The 19,127-nt window shown below is 34.7% G+C and overlaps 2 protein-coding genes across 2 annotated transcripts; both read left to right on the forward strand.

Annotated features, from left to right (window-relative positions):
* The first annotated feature begins 10,888 nt into the window (after window positions 1-10,888).
* LOC132181634 (disease resistance protein RGA2-like) lies at window positions 10,889-13,741 on the forward strand. The gene is made up of 2 exons (XM_059594886.1): window positions 10,889-11,194; window positions 13,163-13,741. The coding sequence occupies exons 1-2, from the start codon at window positions 10,889-10,891 to the stop codon at window positions 13,739-13,741; spliced, it is 885 nt and encodes a 294-aa protein (XP_059450869.1).
* A 426-nt stretch (window positions 13,742-14,167) lies between these two features.
* Window positions 14,168-18,484, forward strand: LOC132181635 (putative disease resistance protein RGA3). The gene is made up of 6 exons (XM_059594887.1): window positions 14,168-14,870; window positions 15,022-15,998; window positions 16,104-16,172; window positions 17,418-17,570; window positions 18,161-18,370; window positions 18,452-18,484. Exons 1-6 carry the CDS (start codon window positions 14,168-14,170, stop codon window positions 18,482-18,484), a joined length of 2,145 nt encoding a protein of 714 aa, XP_059450870.1.
* The last annotated feature ends 643 nt before the right edge of the window (window positions 18,485-19,127 follow it).

Below are 19,127 nucleotides of genomic sequence, written 5' to 3' on the forward strand. Positions count from 1 at the left end.
CTTTCAAGACCCCGATTGGGATGTCACCCTATCGGCTTGTGTATAGGAAGGCATGTCATCTTCCCGTGGAGTTGGAGCATAGAGCATATTGGGCCATCAAGCAACTGAACTTCAATCTTTTGAAGGCTGGCTCACAAAGGAAGCTCCAACTCAATGAATTAGAGGAGCTGAGGAATGATGCTTATGATTCTGTTCGGTTTTACAAGGCACAGATGAAGAAGGCTCATGACCAGAGCATTTTGAGACGATCTTTTGAGCCTGGTGAGAAAGTCCTTCTTTACAATTCACGGCTACATCTTTTCCCAGGAAAGTTGAAATCTCGGTGGACAGGCCCATTTATCATTCGGACAGTTTTTCCTCATGGGGCCATCGAGATTGAGGATCCTCATAATGGTAACACCTTCAAGGTAAATGGACAGAGATTAAAACCATTCTTAGAGTTGAGGAGTAAGGAGATTGAGACGACATTGTTGGAGGATCCGAGTTATTCTGAGTGATTGTCGTCCTTTGTGGAGAGTCTGGCTGAAGACTTAAAACTTAGCGCTTGTGGGAGGCAACCCTCATTCTTTCCCTTACCATTTTAACTTGTTTGTTTGTTTCTGTTGTGTTTTTCAGGGCAAGTGTCTGCCATTCAAGTTTGGGGGAGCATTCTCCTACGTTACACCCGACTTGCGCCGCGCACCTGGTATTGTATCTCTGGACCCATTGGGGACAATGTGTCATTTTAGTTTGGGGGTGGGGTAGACATTTCTCTGTCTTTTTCCTTGATTATTCGTGTTGTTTTGTTAAAAATATATATATATATATATAAAATAAAAAATAAAAAATAAAATAAAAAATCTGCTATGTTATTGATTAAGCAAGGATAACACCTATTCTGTGGTTTGCATGTCATTGATCTGTTTAGCATTTTGAACACAGCATGTCAGTAGGAATCTGAGTCTTTTGACTCATTGTTGGATTAGAGAGATTTCACATGTTCGAGTTTATCACCACGAGCACACTAGCACAGAATCGGTGAGGTATAAGATTTGACTTGATTAGGGTATATTTTGAGATAGGTAGGATGAAGTGTGATGAAACCATGGCTTGAAAAAAAAAAAAAAAAAAAAAAAAAATCAAATCAGTTTGAGCTTCTCATTGAGTAACCGGACCTCATGCCTCACAAAGCATTGAGTGTTCGCGTAAAAAGATGAGAAACCTAACTTGGTTGGTTGTATGGCTAGCTTGGCTTCGTAGCCTAGTTGACTTGAGTAATTAAGCCCTTAGGGATGTTTCTACATCCAGTGCCCTAAAACCATTTGGTTTGGGAGTCTCTGGCCCAACACTCGTTACATGGGTCAATTAGAAAGCTTAAGGAAGCTAAGCATTGCACAGCCTATACAAAAAAAAACAAAAAAAAAACTAAAAAATAAAATAAAAAATTAAGCCTTGGTTGTTTCATCTGAGCAAATTCCTATCACATCTAAAGTACACCCAAGTTTGAGAATAAATTGAAGCCTCCGGATTTTATGTTAGTCTCACATTGCACTTATTGGAACATGTGTTGTCTCAAATTTCCATCTTTGAGTTGAATGATTTGTGCTTATCTTGATGATTTGATTGTGGTGTTTACTTTGTTAAACCTGCTCATGATATGAGAACCATATGTTTGTATGAAAATTGTGTTTGTCAATGACATAGTGCTAAAAATGTTTGTGGGTATCATTTATATTAAACCCTCACGAGACTTCACTCGTCCTCTAGGGATGCCTAGGGGTTTAAAAGGCTTGTTGCATACGCTAAATGCAATCGTACATCCCACGAAAGATGGATTTATCTTTTGTTTTCTGTTTTTCCATTCTTGTTTTTAGTTTTGTATTGCTAAGGGATTAGCAATATGTAAGTTTGGGGGTGTGATAAGTGCTAGAATATTCATATTTTCAGCCCTTAACTTGCATGTTTTAATCATTTAGTTTTGGTTAATTAGGCAATTTTACTTCATTTTTGTATTTTCTTTGTTTTATAGGCTTTTGGAAGAAAATAAAGCGTTTCTGGAAAAATTCCAAGCTTAAAGGGCAAATTGGGAAGATCTAGAAGATATGGTTAAGCTTAACCAATCATGGTTAAAGTTTAATCAAATAAAGGAAAGGATTAATTCGGAATTTCTCAATTTGAAGTCAAATCGGATTGGATGCAAAATTGGATTCTGAATACGTCTCGGTATTTTGGCCATAACTTTCATCTCAGATATCCGATTGAAGTGATTCAAGCGGCATTGGAAAGATAACTCAAACTTTTACAATTCATTGTGAAATAGCATTTTCCCAATTCGGAGCGCCGCAAGGCCAAAATCACGCCGCAAGATTGGACCGCAATTCTGGGCGAATCTTATTCCGATTTGGGCTTAGGTTTTCTTTAACCTAATTGGACTTGGACTTAAATCTCCGAAATTCCTAGGATTACTAGGGCTTCTAGGACTCTCCTAAGCCCTATAAATAGACCTCTAAGCCTCACAATTGGGGGATCAGACGAAGACGCGCCGGGGGCGCCGTTCTTGGTCGCTTTCCGTGTTTTTTGGGTTTTTGTAGCTTGGAACTCGAATTCTTTTGTAAGTTTTTAATTTTAATGAAGTAATTTAGTTTATTTATGATTTCTTTTGTCATGAGAGGCTAATTCTTCAACTAAGGTTGAAGATGAAGCCTCACCATTGATTAGTTTTATATTTTTATGTTTCGTTCGTACAAATCCGTCGTTTAATGTAATGTATGTTCGTTTCAGTTCAATTGTGTGACAAAATTGTGATTGATTGTTGTTTATAAATCGTGAAAATGTTGGATATTCGTTGTGTTTCATCCAACGGATACATCGAATGATTTGATTGAGACTTATATCCATTGTGATTTACGGATACAATGGATGATTTGATCTCAATTGGATATTCGTTGTGATTTGTAATAGAGATGGATTCATCAAATGATTCAATTGGTTTATAAAAAAACAATAGAACATATATATAGGGTTTAATTGTTTGTCGGATGCATGAATGAAAACATAAGAATGTATAATTTGATTTGGTGAGGTGAATTCTAAAACCTTAGTCGTTTATCTTTTGATTATTTTTATTTTATTTAGTTTATGTTAGTTTATTTTCAAAATCAAAATCATTCGGAACTAGGTTAAGATATAATTGATTTAGATAAAAATTAAATTTCACAAACACAATTCCCTGTGGATCGACCTCGCACTTGCACACACACTATATTGCACACGACTCGTGCGCTTGCGAGTACAATTAAATTTGTACATCACTCATTTACTCGCATTGAATTTCCTTGATTTCCGCTGGAAACGTCTTCCGCCATACCCTGCCCATGCCCCGACGGTGCACCCTCCTCCGACCGCCGGAGACCATGAGCATTCCAACCAGTGCTGTTTCCTGCATAATGCGCATTAGACCTTGGCTGGCGTCCCTCCTCCTCCCAAAAACGATTTGAGAACGACACTCGCAACCAAGGGCCATACTCCTTCTTCGGTTTCTCCCCCAGATCATTCTGATAAATTCGTTTTGGACATCCAGTCTCCTCATGACAAATAACACCTCAGTAAAAGCAGAATCGTGGGATCTTTTCATATTGAAAAGCTACCCAGTGAGTTTTGTCTTTCACTTTAAGCATTCTCCCGCGAAGGAGAGGCTTATACAAATTCAATTTGATTCGCACTCGGAGAAATTTTCCCCATCCGACTCCATCCTCATTTGTCTCCACCTCCTCCACCTCTCCTATGTGAGAGCCCAGTCTCTCTCCAGTAGCTTTGCCCATGCAGGCCAAGGGAAGATTAAACAATCTAACCCAGAAAGAAGCCAGATTGAAAGGTAATTCAGATGGAGGAGAATTACCATCAAACTCCAAAACAGAGAATAGACTCCCTTCGAAAGACCACGGCCTGCCTTCCAGAACCCTCGTTTGATCCCGTGAGTTTGCAAACTCAATGAGAAAAGTGTTTTTCCCCAAAGCCTTGAAAACCATCGACCCAGATGGCATCCAGCTTCGGATCATCTTTGCTCTTAAAATCTCCTTGCCAATACTTCGCTCCGACATTAACCTCCCAACCAAACAAGCTCGACCCTTGTTGCCAATGACAACAAGTTCCTCCTCAGGAGCCTCATCCACAGTCCCCTCCTCTTCCGTCAAAGTGAAATTTCCCCACATCGCAGCTAGGTCTTCAGCCATCTTCTGCCACTATGATCTCACCGATACTGATACTTCAGAAAAGCCAAACCTCTCACAATCCCGAAAAGGATTTGAGACAAAATTGCTTCTCCTCTAGGATTTCGGAACAGAACCTAGAGAGAAAAAAACCAATATAGCAAAGACAGATTTTAGTGCTATATGTTTGTTGTATTGAAGTGTATGTATATTTCATAATTACATTGCTACCAAATATTCTCTATTTATGGGTTGATTATTATTTCAACAAGCATGAAACCCACATATCAAATAAATTTAGATATTCATAAAGTTTAATCTTTATAAATTGGAATTTGTTAAATATTTGTTCTCATAGATGTAGTTTAAAACAAAATGAACCATAAAGGGGAAAAAAAAAAAATTATCGAAATGAAAGTCTAGATTAAATTATCATAAATTTAATCCTTTAGCGACTACTTTTGGTTGTTATTAAAGACTATATTTATTGTAGTCCGTAGAGATAAAAATTAATAACATATGAACACTTCAAATTTGGGATAAAATTAAGGGATAATATATCATAAAAGATTCCATCTGGCCTAACGTGGCCACGTGCGTTTCTCTCATATTTTACTTCTTAAATCTTATAATCATCTAACCATTCGTGTACCATCGATTTAGGGTGTCGCTTATGATTTAGGAATTTAAATGGGAGAATATCTAGTGAATTATATTATAAAGATATTTTTGTTTCTTCAAAAGTTAAAAAACAAAAATACTTATACAATATAATTAACTGGATACTCTGTAGTTTAAATAAAAGCAAGAGAATTTAGTGGCTATAAAAGAATTCTCTAAGTATTCTAGTACACATTAGAGCATGTGTTTGAATTTCGCAATGATAATGTTTATGTTGATTCATGATTTGAACAACTATTTCATAAGTGATAAGACTCTAGTTTTCATATTTCAATTGTTTGATTAAAATAGGGTACTCTAACTCCCGATCCAGCTTACATGCTATTATTTTAATAATAGCATGTATGCTGTAGTTTAAACAACGGTTAAAATTGAATCTCTCAAAATCTTTTTTCATTTTCTCTCTCCTATCAAGTTTAAGGTTGCTTAAGGTTCAAATTATTTTAGGTACAAATAATTTATCGAAAACAGTGGGCTAACGAGACCAAATTATTAATCCATCTGTACGTGTAGATGGAATATTTTGCATGTGTTGGAAATTTAGCTGATAAAAAAGTAAGGAGGGCGAAAAGAAAAGATTTTACAATAAAAAAGTCCTGAAATTTTTGCCATTAATTTGGAACCAACAACTACAATGAATGCTAGCTCTATCACTTGAAATGATGAGTTAAATTTTTGCAAGTGAAAAGTGAAAACAACATTGAATAAAATTGGTAATTGAAAACCTTATTGTGCAGCTGTGCTGTACTTTCTCACCCATCACAAAAATGCCAAGTGGCAACAAGTGAGATTCATTCATCCAAGCTTGAATGCATGTGATTGCAGGTTACATCGTAGAGATAGAAATTAATATCATAAGAACGCTACAAATACTTGTACAAGTCCGGGCATATCATTTTAACCTCAATCTATAAATTAATCAAATACCGTCAAACCATTTTTCATTGTTTCCTTTTGTCTCAAGTACGTTGATTTTATTTCATCTTATTATGCATGAAGCAAACAGGAGCTTGAATACTAAAACAGAGCTTTGAATACTAAAATGGAGTTGCTTTCAATATGTGAATTCTGGGCTTTTCAATTCCGCAAAAAGAAACATATAAAATTGCACGCAATTTTTTTAATTTTATTTTTTTATCTTTATAAATAATTGGTATATATCTTGAACATTATGACAATATGCCAACTTTTTTTCTCTCTTTGCGCCCACACACACACACACACGTCTACCTTAATTTTGTTGGGGGAGATGTGAAAAACACTATGCCGACTCCAAAAACTTGTTTATCACAATTTGATGTGGAATTAATACAATGACGTAATAAACAATTCAATCACAAAAAATATATAAATCAATAAAGAGGTAGACACAGATATTTTGGTTACGAAAAGGAAACCTTTTAGAAACCGATCTAAAAGTAAAACCTCTACGGAGCAGACAAACCCAGGAAATCACTATCAAAAGATTATCTAGAGATTACAGACACTAGGAACACTTACAACCCTTTGCAAGACCTTGGCCCTGTAAGATCGACAAGCCTACAACTCATCTCCTTGCTCACAATCTTCTTCAACGTGACTTTCCTTTACCGGACACTTCCGATAGACTTCTCAACCATAGATTTATCAAAGGAATAATTAAAACTCTAAGAGATTTAATTTAACGCTCACCACATATGATCTCTATTAGTACAGCCTCTGACGAACTCTCTGGGGGCGAAAATTCGTGCCTTTCTCTTCTATAATGATGCATATATATATATACATCAAACCCTAGACCTGGGCCCACTAAAAACACGTTTTTGGGCATAATAGGTACGGGGTGTCCGGACAGGTTAATTGCCTGTCCAGACATGGCCTTGCGGAGCAAAAATATGCTTGCTGGAAAGCCTGTCCGGATAGCCTAGCACAGTGTCAGAACATGGCTTGCAGCGGGGAGAAAACAACATTTTGGAAATGTTGTCCAACATTGATCAACAGCTATGATCGATGGGCGTTTGTGGTCCGATTCAGCTGAAATTTGGTAGGAATGTTCATGACACATGAATCTACATTCTGAATGGTGAAGATTGGATTCTAAGCATTATATATTAGTATTTGAACCCGTGATCAGTAGCCTCTGCATTTTGGAACTGAATTAAGCCAACACAAGAACTAAAAAGATTGATACTTATAGTAGTCTTTTAGTGAGCCTATAATATAGCATGTTGAGACATTACATACACCAGCTAAAAACTTAAGCCTATAACTTTAGGCCCAACAATATTATATTAATCACTTATACTTCTTACATATTTTTAACGTGAAACTTGTCCTTTTACATGCACTCACATGTATAGTCAAGAAATTTTCTCTCTTATTTTGATTCTTCAAAACCAAAAAGAAAACTTGTGCTGTGCGGCACCACAAAAACACCAAAGACAAAGCTAAAATATGATAGAAAAGCACGTGAACACGTTGGATCTATTGGAACCCCTATGCTACTACCTCTTTAATTTAACATTTCGTTTGCACAGAAGATAGAGATTCGTGCACTAAGAGCACTAGCAGCAGCTTCCCAACCATTTTTCCTCAATTTAGGGAATAAAATTATTTTTTGATTCCCTATAAAAAAAAAAACACTTCACAATAGATTCCCTTATTTATCTCTATATGAATTAAATACTATTTATTTTTATCATTGCAACCAATGAGAGATAATTGTTGGGACATGTGAAGGAGAAAGGAGAGAGAATGATTTGTTTATAATTTAATAAAGCAGCCCTTTGGTGTAGGTTAAATATAGGGCTTTTGATGTGGGTATATTTTTGTGATTTTTTGAAATTTTTCCTAAACATAGAGAAGATAATGGCATATAAGGCATCTGCTGCTACATGCTCTATAGGGAACAGACATTGAAATATGAAAACTAGAGTCTTATCACTTATGAATTAGTTGTTCAAATCATGAATCAACATAAAAATTATCATTGCAAAATTCAAACACACATGCTCTAGCATGTACTAGGACACTTTGAGAATTCTTTAATTTGTAGCCACTAAATTCTCTTGGTTCATTACTTCATTTGAACAGGGAGTATATAGTTAATTATATTTTAAGGATATTTTTATTTTTTTCACTTTTAAAATAACAAAAATACTCCTCCAATGTAACTAACGAAATATTCTCCCGTTCAAATTCCTAATTCCTAAGCCACACCCTAAATCGATGGTACACAAATGGTTAGATGATTAATTATAAGATTTTAAGAAGTAAAATATGAGAGAAACGCACATGGTGATGATGGAATCTTTTCAAATTTAATTTGAAGTTAACGATGCCCCCCTATGAATAAAAATCAATAACAAAAGCCGATCGATCTGTTACTTTTTTTTTTTTTTTTGGAAACTACTTTTTGCCCTCATGAACTACAACGCCTTGACACTTTTCTCCCATGAACTGCTAACTATGCTACTTTGCCTCCATGAACTACCATTTTGTACCCAAAACCTCTTTTCATCAGTCAAAGTCGTTAACTCAGACGGTCAACCCGTCACTTTGCCCCTATGAACTACAACACATTGTCATTTTGTCCCCATGAACTATAACGCATTATCACTTTGACTGTCCGAGTTAACGACTTTGACTAACAGAATGGGGTTTTGAGCACAAAATGGTAGTTTATGGGGCTAAAGTAGCATAGTTGGCAGTTCATAAGGAAGAAAATGTCAAGGGGTTATTGTCCATGGGGTAAAAAGTAGTGTCCCCTTTTTTTTTTTAATCTTTTTCTTGAAACTTTTTGTCGATTTCTTTCTATCAATGCCTTCGGATATTTGTCTCCGTCGTTCATCGAGCATCGGGTTATCACAAAGCACTTATTAAAATTAACACCGGCCGAGGACGAATCACGTGGGTTCAAATAAACGATTTATAGCATCCCATTTAGGGGTGCAAAGGCGGTTACGGTTAGCGGTTAGTGGCAATAACCGCTAACCGTAACCGCCTTAGCGGTTAGTAGATTTCACTAACCGCAACCGCTAACCGCTTAACGGTTAGCGGTTAGCGGTTAACCGCCGGTTAGCGGTTAGTGAAATAGATAACCGCCCGCTAACCGCTTTTTTAAAATTGGGCTTTTTTTTTGGGCTTTTTGGGCTTTCTTTAAGGCTTTTTGGGCTTATTTTTTTGGGCTTTTTTTTATCCTCATTTTTTTTTCTTGTATTTTTAATATCTTATTGGGCCCAATTGCTATAAAAAGAGCCCATATTGAAAAATCAAAAATATTTGACCCAAAATTTACATTTACTTGTACTTTAAAAAAAAATTCTTAAATATTAAATCATAACCGGTTAACTTTTTTTTTTTTTTAAAAAAAAAAAAAAAAAATCAACACAACATACAAAAAAAAGTTCAGATTTCAGACAACTGTCACAACATATAAAAAAATATAAAAAAAAAGTTCAACACAAAGCATATAAAATAAGTTCAAAAAATGGTTAAATTTCTTTTTCTAAAAAATGTTCAAAAAATACATTAATACTTCAATTGTGATTATAAGTAACACATTGTTGAATCTAATGTCAATTACTTAATTTGATATTATATAATTATATAGTCTCATTAAATTACATCATATGATTCATATGATTAATTATTTAAATTCTTATCATATTTACTTATAATCTTTTTTTTTTTGAATTGAACTTAATATCTAATGGTAAATGGTAATGTTCAAACTCATAAATCCTAAATTCACAAAGTATCTAATAATGCTTTAATTAAATTGTAGACTTGTAGTTATAAGTAATATATTGTTTAATTCAATTGAATCAATTGTAATTATCATTATACATGAATCATATGATTAACTTGTAGACTTATGAGTTATGTCATATTATATATGTATTATTTATTATTATATAATCATATGATTTAATGATCAAGTCATCATGTGATATAATCATATCAATTATAGTGATAATATATAAATTACTAAAATTATAATGATAATACATTAATACTTAAATTGTGTTTATAAGTAACACATTGGTTATTGTTTAATCCAATGTCAATTACTTAATTTGATATTATACGAATCATATCATCATTGTACATTAATAATATGATTCACTTGAAGTCTTGAATAAAGTATTTGAATTGTCATCGAATCATATGATTAAGTATTGATATTATACATTTATATTATTCATATACATATGTAGACTTATATAGACTTATAACATATATAGACTTATAAGTTTATAACATACATTGGAAATAAATCTCTAGATATTTAATTGTTGTATTAGTATGAATTGGTATACTTATGAGTTATGTCATATTATATATGTATAATTTGTTATTATATAATCAAATGATTTAATGATCAATCTCATGTGATATAATCATATAAATTATAGTGATAATATATTAATATTCAAATTGTGATTTAATTATTTTTTTAAAAAAAATTGTGATTTAATGATCAAATGATTATATCATATAATCATATAAATTATAGTGATAATATATTAATACTCAAATTGTGATTTAATTATTTTAAAAAAAAATTGTGATTTAATGATCAAGTGATTATGTTATATGTATAATTATAAAAATATATTATATAAAAATGCGGTTAGCGGTTAGCGGTTACGGTTAGTAGACCCAATAACCGCTAACCGCTAACCGCTAGACGGTTATAGCGGTTAGGCGGTTAGCGGTTAATGCGGTTAGGCGGTTAGACGGTTAGGCGGTTGGCGGTTATAGCGGTTAGCGGTTAGCGGGCGGTTTTTAACCGCCCGCCTTTGCACCCCTAATCCCATTACTCTTTCTTTCTTTCTTTTTTTATCACTTCGTCTGCCTAACCTAGTCCATTACTTTGAGACAAACCCACATGGCCTCGTCGGACTTTCTTTAATTAATTACGAATCAAACGATGCAATAAAATCAGTTTGGCTTCTCCATCCGCTTTACACCAAAAACATCTTCCTTCTCGCTGAATCAACAGCTGCTTTTAGCATCACTCCACTAACAACCCACAAATGGCGGAAGGAGTTCTCTTCGACATTGCTGGGAGTATCATTAAGAGTTTGGGCTCTCTTGCTCTCCAAGAGATTGGAGTGTTATGGGGTTTCAAAGATGAGCTTCGAAAGCTCGAGGACACCGTTTCTACCATCCAAGCTGTGCTTTTGGATGCGGAGGAAAAGCAGGCCCAGAACCATGAGGTCAAAGATTGGCTTCGAAAGCTCAAGTATGCCATGTACGACGCCGATGACTTGCTGGATGACTACTCCACTCAACTTTTACGCCAACAACTGATGACACGAGATAAGAAGATGGCAAAAGAGGTAAATTCTTCATTAATGTGCATATTATATGTTGTCACTTGTCTGTTACTAGAGCATTCCCAAACCTTGCATACATATATTTAACACAACACAAGCTAGAGAAAATATATATCATTTTACGTAGTTTAAAATTCCTCAACAACATTTCCAAAGAACAAATCAACAAAAACAATTTGTTCATTATAATGTTAAACCCAACTATTCAACCGTACAGAAATTCTAAAACTATCTCAAGATAATTTCATCATAAAGTGCATATATATAATATATAAAAGCAATAATCACTTAAATTGAAACGAATTTAGAAGTGCCAAAGAGTATAAGTTACTTTGATAGTTAATACTGCACTAAAAGTTAGGCGACAACTATTAAAACCTGAAGAGTAAGGTTCAGCTAAATTATCACTATACTAGGCACGTAAATCGTGATTAAAATTCGTTCCTAAGTTACTTGACCTTTCTAACCGTCCCTCTATTATTAGAGATGTTTTATTCTTATAAATAAGTTAAAAGCTTAACCCAATTAAAACTAAAAGTTTCTTTTCTTTTCTTTTTATATATAAAAAAAATATATTTTTAATGTTTATTTATTTTTTGTACCTTGGTCCGAACATAAAGTTTTTTTTTTTTTCCCCTTAAAATGTATGATATTCTAGGAGCCCATTCTATTAATATTTTCATAACTTTTGAATAAATAAACGAAAGTCGGGTTAATCTTGAAATTTCACTAAAAAAGTGGTTTAGTTTTCTTCCAAAAATCTTAAAATTGTTTTTATGGGGGCTTGGGTAAGAAATGGCCCATTTGAACCTCCTCCTAACAAGGTAAACCAAATAAGGCCCACAACTCACTTAATGGACCTAAATTAGAGCACTACACTTTGGTCACTTGGCCCATTGGCCCACAAAACATATATCTAAGGTTTTTAACTTGATGAAATTTGGATCATCAGATACCCCACCTAAACATGCCATGGACTGAAAGGTTCCAGATTTAACGCAAAGCTCTTCTTGATGCCATGTATGAGAAATTACTTATTTTCTTGATATAGTCTTAACACCGCTTGAGGGTTATGTTTAGAAGTTTTTTACCACTCAAATGAGCCATTGAAAAGAGGTTTTTGGCTATAAAAGTTTCTGGTTTTTGGCTTTAGGTATTAGATCCTATGTCTATTTCATGAATGAACATCATTATAAACGTCATTTTTAAAGGACAATATTTTCTTCCAAAAAGATCAACACATCTTTTACACACAGACTTAAATAGCTTTCTGGTTATAAACTATCATCAAACAAAATTATCAATGAAACATTAAATTATGCCCATCATTAGGGATAAGACTATGCCCTGGATTAGACCATTAGGTTAAGAAATTAATTATCTCTTATAATCTCTTTTAGGGTCTTTGATCCAATTTTTATTAAGTTCACTAGGGCCAATAACATTGGTTCATATATCTAAAGCCCAAGACATTGGGCAAAAACTCGTACTAACTTATATCAAATATGGGGTGTTACAGTAACAATGTTTTCATGTATCATTTTGACATATATAGATGCTTTTATATTCCATTCTTTTGTCTGTTTTCTTTATCCATACAACTGCTATAAATAGTCTTACGTAAAACAGTCTCATTTGTAAGAGTACTAACCATATGCAAAAAATGTACGATTAATTAAGTTGCAACATCTTTCTAAGGAGCAAATGGCATCTAGAAAAAGTCACATAAATTATCGGCCCCCATTATAAACCCAACTATTCAAGGGTAGGGGAATTCTAAAACTATCACAGTGACCGGATTGGAATGGGTGGTTGTAAATAAAACAACCAAAAAAAAAAAAAAAAAAAACTCTGACTTAAACTTACAACAATTACAAACATGACCTTCATATTTTCCTTAGTTACACGTATAGCCCAAAAAATGTTTAACTTTTTGAAATGGACCATACTAAATATTTGGGAGTATTACAGGTACGCATCTTCTTTTCCAAATCAAACCAGCTTGTATATGGCTTTAAAATGGGTCATAGGATCAAGGCAGTTAGGGCGAGACTGGATGAAATTGCAACTGATAGGATCAAATTTGGCTTCAATGAGCACACCACAGCGACACAGTTTGAGCATATGAAAAGACAAGATACACACTCATTTGTACATGGGGAAGATGTCATTGGGAGAGAGGATGATAAGGAGTCTATTAAAAAGCTGTTATTCGATCCCAATATGAATGAGAAGAATGTTTCCATAATTCCCATAGTTGGGATTGGTGGACAAGGAAAGACCACGCTTGCGCAGTATGTGTACAACGATGAGGAGGTTCGAAGACATTTTGACCTGAGAATGTGGGCATGTGTCTCTGATCCTTTTGATATGAAAACTATCATTGTAAAGCTCATAGAATCTGCGACTAAGGAGAGACCTAAAAGCCTTGAGATGGATCCATTGCAAAGTGAGCTTCGAGCAAAAATTGATGGGAAGCGATATTTACTTGTTTTAGACGATGTGTGGAATGAGAATCGTGGTACATGGTCCGACTTGGAAAAGTTGTGAGTAGGTGGCTTGAGAGGAAGCAAAGTTTTGATTACTACACGTAGCAAAAAGGTTGCAGAGATTACAGGTACAGTTTCACCATATCCTTTGAGAGGCTTATCTGAAAACAGTTCTTGGAATTTATTTAAGAAAATGGCATTTAAAGACGGGGAAGAGCCAAATAATCCAAAGCTAGTAGAAATTGGAAGGGAGATCATACAAAAGTGTGCACACGTTCCTCTTGCTATAAGGAGCATTGGGAGTCTATTATATTTCAAAAATTCAGAAGATGATTGGTTGTACTTTAAAAACCATGAACTTTACAAAATAACTCAACAGGAAAATGATATTTTTCCAATACTTAAGTTGAGTTATGATCGTCTCCCATCACACTTGAAGCAATGTTTTGCCTTTTGTTCGTTGTTTCCAAAAGATTATGAAATTGAAATGGAGGTGTTGATTCAGTTATGGATAGCTCAAGGCTTTCTTCATTCATCATATGGAAATAGACATCTTGAAGATATTGGTCGCGAATATTTTATGGGTTTGCTTTGGAGGTCGTTTTTCCAAGACGTACAAAGAGATATAGTTGGTGAAATAGGAAAGTGCAAAATGCATGACCTTATTCACGATCTTGCACAGTCAGTAGCAGGTGAGGAGTGCACAATTTTATATCCAGATAGAGAAAAAGTAGTTGGAAGAACTCGTCATGTGGCATTTAATTCTTCAGATTCATTACTGGATATTCCTCCTCTTTTGCCCAAACCTAACAAAATGAGAACACTTCTTCTACACATTCCAATACTTCCAGGATTTGATGATGTGCTTAACTTGAACAATGTGGTACTTGAGTTGAATAAGCCAGTCTCTAATACACTTAATTCAAGTTTTAAATGCTTGCGTGCTTTGAATTTGAGTCGGACAAGTGTTCAAAAAGTGCCGAATTCCATTGGCAAGTTAAAGCATTTAAGATTTCTAGATCTGTCTAGGAATGAAGATATCAAACTACTCCCTGCTTCTATAACTAAATTGCAGAATTTGCAAACACTAAGACTTGAGTTTTGTCGTGGGCTTAAAGAATTGCCAGAAGAGACTAGAAACTTAATCAGCCTTAGGCATCTTGGGCTAGAAGGGTGTGATAGCTTGAATGGTGAGGAAGCGACATCTTCAATGGCTAATGTTAGAGTGGGACCTAGAACCTAGTGATGAAAGTGATAAGGCAATTGCAAATGATGAACAACTGTTGCAAAACCTTCGGCCACACCTAAATTTGAAATTATTATCTATAATTGGGTATGCAGGTGTGAGGTTATCTAGTTGGGTGTCCTCACTCTCAAATTTGACTTCTCTTCGAATATGGAATTGTAAGGGGCTTCCACATATCCCACCATTGGACCGATTCCCTTTTCTGAAGGATCTCTATCTTAGAAACTTAAGTGAGTTGGAGTACATAAGCAATGATGGTAGTGACGTGTCCTCTTCTCCCCTCAAAATTCTCAGACTTGTTGATTTGCCAAAGTTGAGGGGATGGCGAAAGACGAGGGAAAGAGATCATCTTCCATTATTACCTTCATTTTCTTCCCTTTCTCATTTATTTATCTGTAATTGCCCTATGATGTGCCTAACAACACCCTCCTCTTCCTCTCCCCTTTCCGATCTCTCGAAATTGAAGCATCTTTATCTTTTGGGATTAGAGGAACTTGAATATCTGCCACTAGAGTGGCTGCAAAACCTCACTTCTCTTAGGACCCTGGGGATTGTGGATTGTCGTAAAATGAGAATATCAATTTCTCCACTCTTTCAACATCTCACCTCACTTGAAAATCTGTTTATTCTTCGCTGCGAAGAACTTATCAGCAATGAGAATGAAGATGGCGCACATGGCCTTGGACCCACAAGGTTTGGTCATCTATCTATCATTGGCGTTCCAAATTTGGTTTCTCTCCCAATAGAGCTTAGAGATGTTACCACTCTGCAAGGGCTTCAAATTATGTATTGCCCTAGTTTGGTGTCTTTACCGGAGTGGATAAGCGATCTCACTTCACTTCAGGAGCTTGAAGTCGTAAATTGTCCAAAGTTAATATCACTGCCCGAAGGTATGCGCCGCCTCACCTCTTTACGTCGTTTGACAATTGCGGAGTGTCCTTGCTTGGAGGAAAGATGTGAACAAGGAACGGGAGAGGATTGGCCAAAGATTGCTCATGTCCCAAACTTTCGTAAAGGCAGCGATGGTAATCTCAAAGAATGGATAGCAAGCCGAACTCGCCAATTTGTTGAGGTTTTTAAGTCACCAATTAGACAATAATTTTTCTTCTTCTTGTTGTTCCTCTTTATTTTACTCTGTCAGGCTTTTGATATATATCTTATTTGATTTCATATACAGCAAGCATATAGTTTCACGTATGGACACTTCTTCAGACAATCAGATTTGTACAAAGCTCTAACATTTACAGTATTTTTTCCTATCTTTCACTTCAATGGCATTTCCAGTATTGTTTTCTTCTTTTAGTTTTTCAACATTTCTTTCGTTTCCATTTGAAATTTAAATTCTACAAACGGTAGCATCACGTATTAGGTAAAAGACTTATAATTAATAGATGAGGGTAGTCAATCTATTAATTAAAAGACTTATAATAAATAGATGTGAACAAGGAATGGGAGAGGATTGGCCAAAGATTGCTCACATCCCAAACTTTCATAATGGTGGCGATGGTCATCGTAAAGAATGGGGAGCAAGCCAAACTCGCCAATATTATCATGTTTTTAAGTCACCAATTAGACAATAATTTTTTTCTTCTTGCTGTTTCTCTATATTTTACTTTGTCAGGCTTTTCATATATATCTTATTTGATTTCATATGCAGGAAGAAATTAAGGCTGCACGTATAGACGCTTCTTGAGACCTTGCCGACAATCAGATTTGTGCAAAGCTCTAACATTTGCAGTATTTTTTCCTATCTTTCACTTCAATGGCATTTCCAGTATTGTTTTCTTCTTTTAGTTTTTCAACATTTCTTTCATTTCCATTTGAAATTTAAATTCTACAAACGGCAGCATCATGTATTAGGTAAAAGACTTATAATTATAGATGAGGGAAGTCAATCCCATCCCAAATTTTCACAAAAATTTAATACAAATTTGCATTACTGTGTTAGGATTTTCTCAGTGTCGAATGTATATTATGTTGAACAAATGGATAAAATTTACATTTTTATTATTTTCATTAAAAATTTTTGGGTTATTGTTGAATTTATTATTTTGTTTTTTGATCGAAAGCAGCAATTCATGAAATGAGTTGTGGGAATCATGTGGATATTTCTACAATCTGTTTGGATAAGACAAATTCATTTCTTCAAAGAGACTTGGTATAATTGAGTTTCTCTCTTTTATCTGATGGTGGAATTGTATTAGTGATACGTATACCAATGTTAAAATGTCAAATGCTATTCCTTCTTCCTTATTTCACTTGCAGAAACAATTGAAGCAATTGAAGCATTTCTGATTTATGATTTTAGAGAATTTTTGATTTATCAGATTTCATATGTAGAATCAATTGAAGCACTGACATACATGGATTTAAGATTTGGAGCCAACTCGAAACTTTTTCACTCTGCAACTAAGCATTAAGTTGAGAAGTTGGGAATTTGAGATGGAAAAATTAAGAGAAATCTATATGATTCCTGGAATATCATCTTAAGGCTTGGTCTTTTAATTATCTTCTCAAAGATCATAAGGTGCTGAAAGCTGAAGCAGTAGATATTAGCCTTGGAGTGGATCAGGAGGCGTTTGTGAAAATGGTGCTCTATGTCCATTGCCCAAAAAGAGACAATTCCTTTGATACGTGCTGGCCTGTAACTTTTATTTGTCTTTGGCCCTAGTCCCATGTTCCATTTCCTCTTGCCTTGGAATTGTGTCCTTTACACTTAACTCACTCCTTCCTTGATCGAAAAAGTATCATTTCACAATAGAGGCCAAGAAGGGAGCTTTAAAATGAAGCTCTTCTTTTTTACCCTTTTGAAGGAAACCCTGGGAAAGAGGTGGGGAGCTGGGAGTTGGGCTCAAGAGTTGTTTGGGTATTTTCTCAGATTTCTATATGATTTTTAAAATGTGTTTGATGGCTTTGTTTGGATTAGAAGCACGATCTTGATATTTAAATCTAGACATGCACAACTACTGTTTGAATATTAGGAGTTATTATCCATTTGTTAATGTAGAATATTTGGGTATCTTATCATTATGGGGTAGATTTAAGATTTATTCTCATACTCTGAATGCATGATACCTTATGTCCCTTGATGAGATAATATGTATTGGAAATCCATTTATATTTTTATGCCTTCCTCTGTTATTTGATGAACAAGAAAAATGGGAACAACTTTGTGATTTTGAATGGAGTATATGATAGTTACATAATTTTGATAAAAACTGACTTAAATTGCAGGTCTGTCAGCTTGAGCAGCAATTGTTTGATCATGTTTTCCCATCTTCTTCGGAGGATGTTTCATGTTTGGCTCCATTGATTAGTCCTCTGTTTATTGATCAAATATTCTCCTCTTTTTCCATGTGTGGTGCCATGGTTGAGGCTTATTCAATAGAAAGTATAATTTGTAATACAGTGGGGATCAATCAGAGTTTTCCTAGCTATGATCTAGTAAGCTCAACCAACTTCAATTTCATGTGCTTTTTTGTAACTTTATGAAGTTGAACTGAAGTTTGTGACTTTGTTCTGCAGCTTGATGTGATATTGCAACTTAGATACAAGTGAAAGAAGATGGATCTAAGAGGAGGTTTGCTACTTGTGATTAAGTTGTCTTTTAGTATTAAAATTTGTTCTTCATTTTTATGTTTCTCTTGTGGACCAAAGAGTTTGAATGAAGTTTAATAATTGTTTGCAAGGAATAGGTGCATTGATCTATCATCTTATTATGCATTTTTCTCTCCAATTTACAGCTTACTTTATATAGAGACAGCTGATAGACTTGGATTACTGGTAGAAATCATCAAAATTGTTGCTGATCTTATCATTTATGTGGAATCAACAGAGATTGACATAGAAGTATGCTCTCTCTCTCTCTCGCTCTCTCTCTTTGTGTGTGTTTAAAAATCCTATATTTAAATGCCAGTGATTGAATAAAAGAATTATGATAGACCAGGGAAGTCAATCCCGACCCAAATTTTCATAGAAACTCAATAAAATTTTTGCGTAACTTTGAGTATTCTCATAATCAAATGCGAGAGATTCTTTTTATTATTATTGTTACTGGAGTCATTGTTGGTGGATTGATTTTACCTTTTTTACTGTTTTCATTGGAAATTTTGAGTTATTGTTGAGTTTATTATTTGGATTTTTTATGGTCAGCAGAGACGTGCATAAAAAATCATCAACTCATGAGGTGGATGTGAGAATC

Source organism: Corylus avellana, chromosome ca5, assembly GCF_901000735.1.
Source record: "Corylus avellana chromosome ca5, CavTom2PMs-1.0".
NCBI lineage: Eukaryota > Viridiplantae > Streptophyta > Magnoliopsida > Fagales > Betulaceae > Corylus > Corylus avellana.

Bases quoted from the DNA above. Each gene is read 5' to 3' on its own strand.
- LOC132181634 (XM_059594886.1), top strand. From the start codon at position 10,889: ATGGCGGAAGGAGTTCTCTTCGACATTGCTGGGAGTATCATTAAGAGT. The intron at 11,195-13,162 runs GTAAATTCTTCA...GGAGTATTACAG, and splicing joins ATAAGAAGATGGCAAAAGAG to GTACGCATCTTCTTTTCCAA.
- LOC132181635 (XM_059594887.1), top strand. From the start codon at position 14,168: ATGGAGGTGTTGATTCAGTTATGGATAGCTCAAGGCTTTCTTCATTCA. The intron at 16,173-17,417 runs GTATTTTTTCCT...TATCATCTTAAG, and splicing joins ACAAAGCTCTAACATTTACA to GCTTGGTCTTTTAATTATCT. The intron at 17,571-18,160 runs GTAACTTTTATT...CTTAAATTGCAG, and splicing joins CCTTTGATACGTGCTGGCCT to GTCTGTCAGCTTGAGCAGCA.